This window comes from Lissotriton helveticus, chromosome 1_2 (genome assembly GCF_964261635.1).
Source record: "Lissotriton helveticus chromosome 1_2, aLisHel1.1, whole genome shotgun sequence".
Taxonomy (NCBI): Eukaryota; Metazoa; Chordata; class Amphibia; order Caudata; family Salamandridae; genus Lissotriton; species Lissotriton helveticus.
The window spans coordinates 436,068,327-436,082,804 of NC_136058.1; the positions used below are offsets into that span (position 1 = coordinate 436,068,327).

Consider the following 14,478-nt stretch of genomic DNA (forward strand, 5'->3'; position numbering starts at 1 on the left):
TCCTACCAGTAGTGTGAGAGATTAATCATGCTTGGCTTGCTGATGTGGATTCAGGATTCTTTTGTGAGGCAAGCGCGCACTCTCAAGAAGAGAGTGAGTTCCACGCGTATATCTCTTTTGGGGGCTTTTCACTCTGGACCGTCTGTACCTTGGATTCCAGTTTGGCTTATTCCACTCAAGGTTGACTACCATACACCACTTCATCGGGGTACAGCTTGTAAGTAGTGTTGTTGGGGTGGTAGGGAGTTGGTACCTCTTCTCTAGCTCTAGTTAGGCACATCTGATAGTCTGATGGGAGTAACTGCTGTCCTTTCTTCCATGTGAAGGGTGCCTCCAGTGGCTGTGGGATTTTCCAAGTAAGGAGGTTTGCTTCTCTACAGATGAGGATTTTATTCTTCACCTCTTCCCTTGCGTCCCCCTAGCCTTCTTGAAACCAATCTCATTCATTCACTTTAATGGTCCTCACCCCTCCTATTCTTCCACTGCCCCCCCCCTGCTCCCTGTATCCCTCGCATTCTACTTGGGTCCCCTCTCTCTCTGGCGCCCTCCTCTTCACACCCTCTCCACACCTTTTGGACGACACATATCATGGAACTCACAGCCATGCACACATACAACATCATCTATCCCCCTGGCCTCTCCAAAAAATCGGCCAAACGGTTTAAACACAAGTTTATCAAATCACAGCCTGAAACCCTCTTCGCTGATCCCTATTTCTCCCCACGTGACGGGCACACAAACATGGACATCATCTTCCAGACAAAACGGAGAGCGCAATGGAGGAAAGTACTCCTAGCCACTTTTGCTGTCTCTTCCTCGAGATAATCAGCACATGGCCTAGCTATCTCCATTGCCCCTTCCCAACTCTTCCAATCAACAGCAACCATTACTATTAGATTTAAAAACCTGGTTGTTCCGTGAAGTCTATCAGTAAGTCATGTTCTCGGTAACTTTGAGACCTCTTGTTTTTATATTTTGGCTTTGCCCTGTGCCTTGACGCCCTTGGGCTAAGTTGCGCATTATAAAACCTGCTTCATTCATTCATTCATCTACAACAACGGTACCATCCTCCTACAAGCATCGGACCATAGCCTAAATCTCCTAGATAACAACTTCCCCATCATTATAGAACAATTGGATAATACCCAAACTGCCTCCCAATCCTCCCCACTTTCATTACACAAGTTGTTTCCACTCTTACTCCATTTTTTTCCTCTTCCCCGTTGACCCAGTCGACCACTCCCACTGATTCACCGAGCGGCATCACCCCGAAACATCGCACGCACCCTCCACCTTGTACTGCTGCGACTAAATCCGCACCCCCCCACAGCTATTGAAACCACTCAGGACACGACCATAGCTCTTCACCACTCCCTCACACCCACCGCCCCTAGCATCTCTCCCCCTACCCCGTCTCCCCTTCAGAATACTACACCTCAAACTGACCCCCTCTTGCTCAATCTACGCCTTACCAACACTACCAAAACTACACATACACCCTCTATACCAATCAAACCAAGCCCAGGAACGATCACAGCTCCCCACCCAGTTACAGCATTGGTACCTAATTCGGGATCCACCATAGCCCCCACCCCACCAACATAACCCCCCCAATCAGCGTTCCCTCTACCGCTCCCCCTCCTCACAACAACACACCTAGCAAGGACCCCATCCAGGCCTACCAATGCCGCTCAACCCAGTCGCCTGCACTTTACAGGTCACCCCCTGACCTTTCAAATGAATGTCCACCCTTTGAAATCGCAACGCCGACTACCTCACTTTACACACCTGCCCACCACCATCCCTATACTCACCTACCTACATTAACAACCAGCCCACACACACATTCTAATACACTTATTAACTCTCTCTCAGCTGCACCTGTCCATAAACCTTTCCAGCCCACTCTTCAGTCACACACCCCTATGTTAACGCCTCCCACCCCTATGATTTCCACATCGGATACCAGATTAGATGAGATCACGTCCACACTTCAATCAATCAAAGAGGAGCTCCTCGTTTTTAAAGCGATGCTTTTGAGACAGCCATGGCTCTCGAGATCCTACAGAACATGTTTACCTAGCAAGCCCCCAGCTCACATACCTATCTCCCCCATACGTCCTGCTCCCTGCTGGAACTCAATACCCTACTGTAATCTATCCACCTGCCCAAGGCGTTCCACCAACCCATTCTCGGAGAGCGATCTTCGCTCTCTTCTTCAGTAATACGATCCCTACATTGTGAGTCCTGCCTCTGCCGCACACATCCCCATCCCCTCTATCCTCTCCGACCCTAATAGGTCCTCTACCCATAACAATAGAGGAATAAACAACAACAATCTTAGTAAAGTCCCAATCACGCAGGATTACACCTCCCCTGCCACTTCTCGGCTGAAATGGTCACTCCTGAATTGCAGATCGGCCTCTAAGCATGCAACCGACATAGCAGACCTCATTATTTCTTTTGACTTGGATCTGATAATTCTCACTGAAAAATGGCTTACAGAATCCTCCACACCTCTCATGGACCTACTAGTACCACCTAGCTATGACATCATCAGGCTGGACAGGAGTGGCAAGACAGGAGGTGGAATTGCATGCATCCACAGGAGCAACATCACCGTGAATATAGCCATATCCCCTGTACTCTCCACATGCGAATACATATCCCTGGACATCAACAGTAATGGCAAACCTGTTTGTACGCTACACACTATCCATCACCCACCTGGTGACAACCCCATCTTCACAGAACACCTCATGGACTTGGCCACTACATACACTGGTCGACAAAACACCCAAATTTTCCTGGGAGATTTCAACCTCCACTGGAACGACCTCAACGATACTGTGGTCAACAGTCTCAAAAACTTCCTCAACGCCCTTGACCTCAACCAAATCTGCACCAGCCATACACACATTAAAGGCACAACTCTGGACCTAATAATCTTCAAGATCGATTCCACGCATCTGGAGTCGATCCTCCCCTGCGATTGGTCAGACCATCACATTACCACCTTCTTCATCAATGAAACAGTTAAACTCAACCCGGCTCAAACCAAAAAACCCAAAGCTTGGAAAAGAGACTGGAATAAACTCAACACAAACACGTTCCCCATTTCCAGCCACAACCTACTCTTGCCCCCTGCTGATGCCGCCAAAGTGTATGATCTCACCAACCACTATCTCAACTCTATGACTACCATAATTAACGAATTTGCTCCTCTTCAACTAAAGAGAGTTTCCACAAAAGACTCTAAACGCTGGTTCAATGGTCCACTTAACGATGATAGACGGTCTCTCAGAACTGCCGAACGCAACTGGAGATCTGTCCCATCCGCTAAGCTCCTCATAATTCTAAAGGGGAAGAGAAATGCTTACTACCGAAAGATAAGGCGCACTAAGGCAGATTTCTTCAGTCACAGACTTGACCAAGCAAGAAATCGACCCAAAAAACTCTCTGAATTAATCAAAACCCAATTTAAGGACGTACCACAACGTCCACAAGATCTAACTCATCCACAACCCACATGTGAAGAATTCTCTACCTTCTTCAACCTGAAAGCGGAGAACATCGAGAATGATCTCCTCAAGGATCTAAGCTCTCACTCTGGTCCTCTCTCCAAAACCTCCACTCTATCCATAATTGCAACACCACAAACACCTTCAAAGTATGTTTTAAAAAATGATGCAGTATGGTCTTCCTTTAACACTTATTCTGAAGACGCTATACACAAGTTTCTCATCGCCCTGATGCCTGCCAATCACCTCATCGATCCTCTCCCCGCAAATGCGGTTAAAAAACGTACCCCATTGCTTCTCCCTCTCTGGACCAAAATCATCAACAGCTCACTCCTTCAAGGTTGCATCCCAGACTCCCTGAAGGTGGGGCAGGTCTCTCCCATCCTTAAGAAACCCACATCTGACCCTACGGGCCTAAATAACTACCAACCTATCACCAATATTCCCACCCTGGCCAAACTTCTGGAAAAATGTGTTCAACATCAACTAACAAAACACATTGAGCTCTTCAACCTTCTCAACAAACACCAATCCGGTTTCCGAGCAGATCACAGTACGGAATCAGCCATGACCCACATCATTGATGATGCCCTCCAAATACTGGATAAAAACGGATCATGCCTTCTTATCCTCCTAGACCTCTCATCAGCCTTCGATACAGTCAAACACATGAATTTGTTAGATTTGTTGAACCGCAGAATGGGTCTATCTGGCTAAGTGCTTAATTGGTTTACTTCTTTCCTGCAAAACCGGACCCAAAAAATAAAGGTCAACAGCACCTTCTCTAATCCCGTGCCAGTTACGCTAGGAGTTCCACAAGGATTCTAGTTATCACCAACACTTTTTAACTTATTCATGGAACCACTCACCGTTCTGCTGCAAGCGTCCAACGTGCAATTCCACATGTACGTTGATGACACCCAACTCTACCTTAAGATCAACACTCTTGAAGACATCAACATGCTTAATTCTACCCTTAAGATCACACAAACATGGTTGGCAGAGAATCACCTCAAATTGAATGCCTCCAAAACAGAATTCCTCCTAATTGCCCCACCTGCCAAAGTCCCCATAATGCATGAATGGATCAAACACCTTACTGCATTCAACATTCAACCAACTGTTGTGGACTCATACTCAATATTCAGAAACACATTAGGGAGCAAACTTTCAGATCAACACACTGAGGAAACTGAAACCCTTCCTACCGGCCAAGGACTTCAAGATGGCAGTGCAAGCACTAGTTCTACCTCGTCTGGATCACAGAAGTGTCTCGCTTTGCATTCTCCCTGTAGCTTCAACGGGCCCCCTTAAAGCTTCTACCCATGCGGCAGCGAGACTCAAAACTGGCTCAAAAAAAAGGGCCCACATTTCACCTGACCATAAATCTCTAAATTGGCTGCCATTCCAAGCTAGAATTCACTTGAAAATAGCATGCATGACGCATAAGGCCATTCACCACAATGCACCCAACTATCTCAAACAGAAACTTACATTATCTGTCAGAATAAAATCCACGAGAAGTTCGGAAAACCTCCTATTGAAGCCACAAAGATTCAAAAAGAAGTAAACATACAAACGCTCCTTCTCTGGAATGGCGCCCAGGATTTGGAATGCCCTTCCCAAGACTGAACCCTTCCACTGCAGCTTTCAAGTGGGAAATAAAAGGCATCTCATGGCAAAATGCTCCTAAACACAGTACCTGGAATCAATCTAGCCTACCTAAGCTAGCTATCTGTCACTACCATGTCCCCTCATCTTGCTCTTGTCTTGTCGGGCACCTTATTGCTCTTCCTCAATGATGCTATTTTTATTTTTCACTTACTTACCTATATTGTATTACCTGCTCTCTCCAGGTCACTTTTTATTGCCCTGCTCTATGTTTGCCCTATGGCTTTATGTACTCTGCCTTGATTTATGTTATTATTATCTCCATGTACTGTAAAGCGCTCTGATAGCCGCAAGGGTCTTGTCCGCGCTCTATAAAACTCTGAAAATAAATAAATAAATAATACATTTCCCCTTTCCCTTTGCCTGCTGCCCCGCAGAGGAAGGGTGTTGCAAGATTCCTGGGGGGTAGAGAGAGGGGGAATTGGGAACTGTACATCGCCCCTGCTGGATTTGTTCCTGAAGGTTAGTGGCTGTGTGGTGGAACTAATCTGAGATCTGACAACTCTGTACTGTCCATGCACAACACTCTGTACTGTTCATGCACTGCATTATACTGTTCCAGAACTTTGTACTGTTACTGTGCAGCACTCTAAGCTGTTCCTGCACTGCACTGGTTCTGTACAGCACTCAACACTGTTTCAGCACGCTGTACTGTTCCAGCACAGCACTCTACACTGTTCAAGCACTCTGTACTGTTCCTGCACGACACTATCTACTGTTTCTGCACAGCACTCTGTATAATGTTACTATTCTGTACTCGGTACTGTTCCTGCACTCTGTATTGTTTCTGCACAGCACTTTGTTCTTCTCCTGAGCAGCACTCTGTACTGCTCCTACACAACACTCTGCACTGTTCCTGCACTCTGTAGTGTTCCTCTGTAGCACTCTGTATACTGTTTTTTCCCAGCACTTTGTACTGTTCCTGCACATCATTCTATATTGTTACTGCACTCTGTACTGTTCCTACACAACACTTTGCACTGTTCCAGCACAGCACTTCGAACTGTTCATGCACAGCACTATGTACAGTTCCTACACAGTACTCAATACTGTTTTTAGCACTCTGTACTGTTCCTGCACGGTACTCTGTACAGTTCTTGTGCAGCAGTGTATACTGTTCCTGCACAACACTCGGTACTGTTCCAAGCACTCTGTACTGTTCCTGCGCAGGAATCTGCATTGTTCCTATACAATAAATTGTACTGTTCCAGCACATCACTCTGAACTGTTCATGCACAGCACTCTGTACAGTTCCTGCACAGTACTCAATACTGTCCCAGTACTCTGTACCATTCCTGCATAGAACTCTCGACTGTTTCAGCACTCTGTGCTATTCCTACACAGCACTCTGTACTGTTCCTTTTTACAGCACTCTCTATTGTTCCTACACAACACTCTACTATTCCAGCACTCTGTACTGTTCTTGTGCAGCATTCTGTGCTGTTCCTGCACAGTATTGTTTCTGGGCAGCACTCAATACTGTTTCAACATTCTGTAATGTTCCTGCGCAGGACTCTGTACTGTTCAAGCATTATGCACTGTTCCTGTATTGCTCTCTGTATTGTTTCTGTGCAGCACTCTGTGCTGTCCCTGCAGTCTGTACTGTCTCTGTGCAGCACTCCATACTTTTCTTACACAGCACTCTGTACGTTTCCAGCACTCTGCACTGTTCCTGCACATCACTCTACTATTACATCACTCTGTACTGTTCTTGTGCAGCACTGTGTGCTGTTCTTGCACAGTACTCTTTCTGTGCAGCACTCAATACTGTTTCAGCATTCTGTACGGTTCCTGCACAGCCCGCTATATTGATCCAGCATGTTGTACTGTTCCTTTGCAGCACAGTGTGCTGTTTCTGCACTGTACTGTTTCTATACAGCACTCTATTCTGTTCAAGCATGATGTACTGTTCCTGTGCAGCACGCTGTGCTGTTCATGCACTGCACAGTTTCTGTACAGCACTGAATACTGTTCCAGCACTCTTTACTGTTCCTGCAAAACACTCTGTACTGTTTCTGCAATCTGTACTTTTCCTGCACAGCACTCTGTATACTGTTCCTTCAAAGAACTCTGTCCTGTTTCAGCACAGCATTCTATATTGTTACTGCACTGCACTCTGTGCTGTTGAAAGCGCTCTATACTATCCAGAACAGCACTCCCAACTGTTCATGCACAGCATTGTGCAACAGTTACTATATAGTACACAATACTGAAGAATACAACCTTAGACAGTGGAACCCTACACATAACTAGCACGTGACCTGCTATCGCTATTCATTATGCATATATTGGGAAGTACCCAAGGTAGTGTGTGCACGCAGTTAGCGCACCCATTGTCACGTTGGAATCCAATACTGGAATTAACAACTTCTAGTAAGGACAAAAGGTGCACCACTAAAAGGTAAGTAAACACACATCAAAATATCAGTTCTGTGTTCAGAGTTTTTTCTTCAAATCCTTCATTTATTTAAAAAGTTTAAAAACGGTCAAGTTGTCATGAACAGCTAACGCGTTTCGTCCAAATAAAAGGACTTCTTCAGGGCATTGATGAAGCCCTCCTAACATATATTGTCAGAGTGTCCGTGATGGATGAGATCAACAGTGGTGGTGAAGAAGTCATTTTGTTTGGATGAAACGCGTCAGCTGTTCATGTTATCATTTTAGTTTTCTTTTAACTACTGCTGGCAGAGCATCGGGTGATGCTCCTCCGCCATAGCGGAGGAGCCGCCACTGATCACATCCCTGGGACTCATGTACATCACAGAGTGTGGTACAAATAAACATACTTGCAGCCTTCATGTTGCACTCATAGCAGGGCGTCCACTCTTTCGGTGCTGTATCTTAGACATCAGCATCTTCAGGCAAAAGGCAACCACTGGTCTTAGTTATTTATTTTTAACTGGATTACCCTTTTAAAATGTTGTTAATAAATGACTACAAATACCGAGTCAAAGTTCCATTAGTTCAAATTAATATTTATTAATTTTGATTCATTTACAGTGTCATGCAAATCTACACATTGTCATTTAAAGTATTTATGACAGAATGCCAGCTCACTACTGGGCAAGCTTGATATGAACAGTTGAACCCTTCTCCCTATGTTTGGATTTTGTCAACACAAGTGTAGTGGACGACTCCTGATCGAGTCGGTAGGAACCAGAAGAGTCTGGTAAGGTCTTACTCACAGAAGCAGCTTGGAGGTCACCTAAGAAACTACAGTTCATGGGCAGACCACTGGGAGCAGTCACTCAGTGGCCATCCCAGTGGGATGGGAGGAGGCAGCAGATTAGGTCATGTCCCTTCAGTATTATATCAAGGACAGCTTGCTTCTAAGGCCCTGACACAACTCAGATGGTTCTGGAACCGACCTGGATCAGTAGGAGCTGAGCTGAGAAGACACAGAGGAGACAAGGGCAGTGATGTAGCTTAAGGGGGTCTGTAGCACTTGAATCTGGAAATGTCTATGCCTGCAGTGGCATGTTACGAGCCATGCACATACATATACATGTGTAGCGGATGCAGTAAGACACACTCGTCTGGCACATGGGCATGTTGATGGTGCAAAAGGTCGTCTCAAACTTTGATGGCAGGTGAACACTTAAAATAATATTTCAGCAGCTGTAGACCTTGAAGGTTGAAAGCGCCTTTTCTGCAGAAATCTCTGGTCATGCATCCTGATGCGCTGGACTCTGTCACAGCTTCACCTGCAGAAGGAAGGATAAGACACAGTCAGAAGTGAACAGCACTGTTAGTTACAGGAGTTTCATAATTGAGGTATCTTTTGCCATCTCTCATGCCCCTTTTTGGGGTCCAGATAAGTATTATGCAGGATAATCCATAATGCCACTAGGAGGAAACTGGCCAGACCCTGGTCAAGCCCTCAGTCCGCTCATCCTGGACATCTGGTGTTCCATGGTTAATAACTACCGCTAAAAGAGGCTCCTGGTTCCAACCAGTGAGTACAAGGGCACACTTGTGGTCAAAGACCTACAGCAGCACCTTCTCCTCTACATAATCCTGTCTGGTGCCAAGAACAAAAGGAGGGGCACCTGGAAGTGGCACTGAATAGGAGGGAGTCTGACAACATATGTGGGCGAGCACATGGGGGAGCGGTAAATGAACGGGACATAAAAGTAACGTCATCAAATGGGGTTCCATTTTAAGTCCACTGGGGGGTGCAAAGAAGAGGAAGGAAGAATGGAAAGATGCAGGGAATCAATAGAGTAGACACGCGACTGAGAGTGTGCTTTACAAATACACATAACATATCCATAGAAGAGGTAATCACTACAAGGGCCAATAGGGAGAAGCAACATGTGACGGAGAGCAAAATTCTTGGTTTTAAGCCCAGATTTTGACTTCCACATCCCCTTTTTGCTCCTGAGTTTAACAAAACAAAGAACCATACTGAAAAGCATATTCAATTCATAAGTTTGTTTATGTATCTAGTGATTGGCTAATGCTGCAATAAAGATGAAGACATAAAGAATGGACAAGGCTGTAGCTCTTTACAAGACACGTACAGTCAATGTCTTAAACTGTTGATGCAAGCTGTAATACAACCCCAAGATTATACTTTCTTCCAAGCAAAGCATTATACTTTACATATTAGAGATTCCTACAGTGACCAAAAGTTGTGGAACCACAGTGTAACCTGAAAAACACTGCACCTAGACATGCAAAACCTCTCCTAGGACAACTGGAGGCCCAAGTGTCTTTCTGAGATGACTTAGGGGCTGAGGGTTTCTTTTGGGGTGACCCAACATGTTCTTCATTTTCATGGGGAGTTTTTGGCTTATATATGGAGCCTGGGAAGCTGAGAGAGTCCTCTTGGGGCAATGACAGAACAGAGACATTGGTGCTGAAATGCAGGAGGAGCTTAGGGTTTGTTCCAGGTAGCCCAGAGAGTGTCTGAGAAGTTTAGGATTTCCAGCCTGAGTGCCTGAGGATCAGAGAGCTTGTATATGGTTAGTCCAGGGAGCGCAGGTCTTGTTTCTGGGATGCAAGAGGTGCTTAAGGCTTATCCTAACTTTACTACTCTTAAACTGTGACAAATCCTAACTTTAATACTTTCGGTATTGACAGAATGCATTTAGGAGTAGTAAAGTTAGGACTCCTAACTTTACTACTCCTAAACTGAGAAAAATCATAACTTTAAGACTTTCGGTATTCACAGATGGCATTTTGGAATCCTAAAGTTAGGACTCCTAACATCTGTGAATACCGAAATGAGTAAGTGCCTTCTGTGAATACCAAAATGAGTAAGTCCCTTCTGTGAATACCAAAATGGTAGTAAGTTTAGGATTTTGTCTTAAGTTAGTTCTGTGAATTGGGCCCACAATTTATGAGTGCTTACGTATTGGTGGAGTGGTAGGATAAGTAGATAGTGGTAGGTACGTGATTAAAGAAGTGCATGGGACAGCCTGGACGATTCCTATACTGCATGAGTACTAACTGGGTATTTAGAAGAGTGTATCAATAGTATGTAGCTAGCTAGAGGTCTGCATGGATAGTGCACAAAATATTATAGCTGTACTTGTGTTAGTAGCTAGGCTATTACATAAGTTCCTGAGTAGTAACTAGAATAATTACAGTATTCCAAACAGAGTGTATAGTGAATCTATAAGTGCCTAGGTATTGGAGGAGTAATAGGATGAGTAGATAGTGCTGGATGGGTGATTGGAGAAATGCATGGGACAGACCTACACCTACACTGCATAGGTACTAACTGGGTATTTAGATGAGCGTATCAATAGTTTGTAGCTGGTTCGAGGTCTGCATGCATAGTGTAGAACATATTGTACCTGCACTTGTGTTACTGACTACACCACTCCTTAAGTATACGACTAATAACTGGAGTCATTTCACTGTTACAAAGAAAGTGCGTGCTGAATGTATAAGTGCTTAGGTATTGGTGGAGTGATAGGATATGTACATAGTGCTGGATGGGTGAATGGAGAAGTGAATGGGACATACGAAACGATTTGTAGACTGCATAGGTAATAACTGGGTATTTAGAAGAGCGTATCAATAGTATGTAGCTGGTTAGAGGTCTGCATGTATAGTGTACAAAATATTGTACCTGCACTTGTATTAGTGGCTAGACCATTCTTTAAGTATATGACTAATAACTGAAGTAATTTCAGTGCTGCAAAGAGAATGCATGCTCAATTTATAAGAAGTTAGTTATTGGTGAAGTGATAGGATACATAGATAGTGCTGGCTGGATGAATGGAGAACTGCATGGGACAGACATAAGGATTCCTGGATTGTATAGGTACTAACTGAGTATTTAAAAGACTGTATCAATGCTATGTAGATGATTAGAGGTCTGCATGCATAGTGCACAGAATATTGTAGCTGTACTAGTTTTTCTGGCTAGGCCTTTGCTTAGGTTCATGACTAGTAACTAGAATAATTTCAGAGCTGCAAAGAGAGTACATGATGAATTTATAAGTGCTTAGGTATTGGGGGAGTGATAGGATACATAGATAGTGCTGGATGGGTGATTTGCGAAATACATGGCACAGACAGAGGGATTCTAACACTGCATAGGTATTTAACTGGGAATTTAGAAAAGTGTATTAATTGTAAGTAGCTTGTTAGAGATCTGCATGCATAGTGTACAAAACATTGTACCTGGACTTGGGTTTGTGGCTAGGCCATTCCTTAAGTATATGACTAATAACTGGATTAATTTCCGTGCAGCAAAGAGTGTACATGCTAAATTTATGAGTGCTTAGGTATTGGCGGAGTATTAGGAAATGTACATAGTGCTGGATTGGTGAATGGACAAGTGCATGGGACAGAGAGAAGGATTCCTAGACTGCATAGGTACTAACTGAGTATTTAAAAGACTGTATCAATGCAATATATAACTGATTAGAGGTCTGCATGCATAGTGCAAAGAATATTGTAGTTCTACTAGTATTGGTGTGTCTATGGTTTCGAGAATGGTAGTCTGTATTTTAGGGTATGAGGAGGTGCGTCAGATGATCAAGTGGATGATGTCATTAGAAGCTGCAGTAGAACACAAAGGAATACACTGACAGTCTCTGCCCTTGTTGGAAGTACATGTTTTACTGAGAATGTCAGACTTCATTCTCACATGACTGAGAAAGATAATGTGAATTTACAGAAAATATGCTCTCAGTTTAGCTTATAGATCACCTTCCAAACCTCTGTGGGAAAATCATGAGAAAATAGTTTTCTTTCAAACATGATTCATGATATCCCAGCAGAAGGCTTTTTCCCATGGTAAAATCACCTTAGAACACACCACAGTTCCTAAAATGAGTATGGTACCATCAAAAATTATTTATAATGTAACTAAAGTCTTAAAAACTTCTATTCACTGGAAAGATTTTTAATGAGGTGCTATCATGTATATTGGTCCAAAGATGGCTGCCAACACTTCTTGGATGAAGTACTGACAGCCAATCAGATCTCACAATGAGATGTGTGGTTAGGCTCCGCCCATATATATATATATTTATTTTTCTATTAATATTTAAAAAAACTGCTGAACAGGTTTACACTATTTAACAAAAAGGGCTCTTTCTCAACCAAGGGCTACTTTTTTGCCAAATTTGGAGTAGTTCCATTCAGCAGTTCGGGCTGTAGCAGTGTCTAAAGTATCCTATGGAAAATTGCATGAGGAAAACACATTTTGGGACCCCCCTTTTTTCTTGCCCCACCCTTGAAGAATCACCCCCAAATTTTCAAGAGAGGGGCCTGAGCGGGCTATAGATTAAAAAATTTCGCGAAGATTCGTCAATCGGTGCTAAAGCTATTGGTTAATAGAATTTTGCGATTTTCCTATGGTAACTAGGTCCTAACTATAACTACCTGCTTGCGACCGCCAGTAAGTAATATATAAAATATACTAAAATTAATTTATTACCCACCTTATAACCCTACAAAAAAGTTTAATTGCACAATTAACATAATTATCAATTAGACAGATATTATTAATTAAAAACTAAATATTAATTCATTAAAATTAACTTCCCATCCTTTACCCTAATTAAACCCAAAAACAACACTTAAAATTAAACTTTAAAACATTGAATTACATGATTAAAACAATTAATTGCCAATTAAATAATTAATCGTATTTACTAAATAATTATCAAATAATTTTAATGAATTTACTCCCCACCCTTCACCCCAACAAAACCCACAACACGCACAACATTTACTCCAAAAAAGCTGACCAACAGCTCTTAACTACTAATTATTAATTAATGAAAAATACATTACTTTTCATATTTGCCCACTATAAACCCCAACAACCACACATAAAAAGTCAAATAAGAATACAATTCACATAATTCATTATCATTTCATTATGTTATATTATTTAAAAACAAATTATTATTTAATTAGAAACATATTACTTCCCAACCTTTACCCCTATAAGCCCCACGACCTGCACATTAAATTTGCATTAAAAAATGAATAGCACTATTAACATTATTACATTTCAATTAAATATATATATATTATTATATGAAAATAATCATTATTGTATTATAATTAAATTACTTTCCAGCCTATTCCCCTATAAACCTACAACCCGCTACAGCAGTAAAAATCACAAAAAAGATTGACATTTAATTTAATACCTACTGAAGGGCCCGATTGCGATCTAATTTGGATCGTACGGCTCAGATCCGGATGGCTAGTGGGATGAAACGTGCATCGGGAGTCCGAACAAGCGAGATTGATGCGTCTGTAAGTGTACGGACTTAGTTGGCTCAGACTTCCATTGAACTCTATGGAAGCCTGCGTATACAAGCTCACATAACAAATAAGGGTTGGGAGGTGAAAAGAAAGTATTCACCCTGTGGCAGACACCCCTTGGTGACTGCCACACTGTACATGCTTCTATTTGGATTGACCCATGGGCACCGCCCGTGACAGATTTGGACAGCCCGGATGAATGGGGGCCTGCTACAGCCCCAGGAAGTACGCTTCCGAAAGCTGTTTCATCTCCCTGAGACCGAGGCAGAGCGGCTGTTTGAATCGTGTATCGTACTCGGTCGGTCAGTAATTGGATCCATTGTGCCGCACGATTCGGCTACGAATGAGACGTACGGGACAGTTCGGGTCTGGAAATGATGCGCTTGGCGGTTACGCAATCTTCGCATTGTACTTAGTCATTCAGACCTGTGTATGATTTGGTCGTGAACATTGGCTACGAATTAGATCTGGAAAAAACAAATCCGATTCAGAGGCTTTTCAAAAAACATGGGAATTGGGCCCTTAGAATGTAACACAAATA

The 14,478-nt window shown here is 43.1% G+C and overlaps 1 protein-coding gene across 1 annotated transcript in view; it reads right to left on the reverse strand.

Moving 5' to 3' along the window:
- Window positions 1-8,152: 8,152 nt before the first annotated feature.
- The window catches only part of LOC144807662 (uncharacterized), a 32,617-nt gene continuing 26,291 nt past the window's right edge, over window positions 8,153-14,478 (reverse strand). Inside the window, exon 5 of the mRNA XM_078673293.1 lies at window positions 8,153-8,896. Within this exon, the coding sequence (XP_078529419.1) occupies window positions 8,766-8,896 (131 nt within the window). The 3' untranslated portion in view covers window positions 8,153-8,765. The remainder of the gene's footprint in view (window positions 8,897-14,478) is intronic.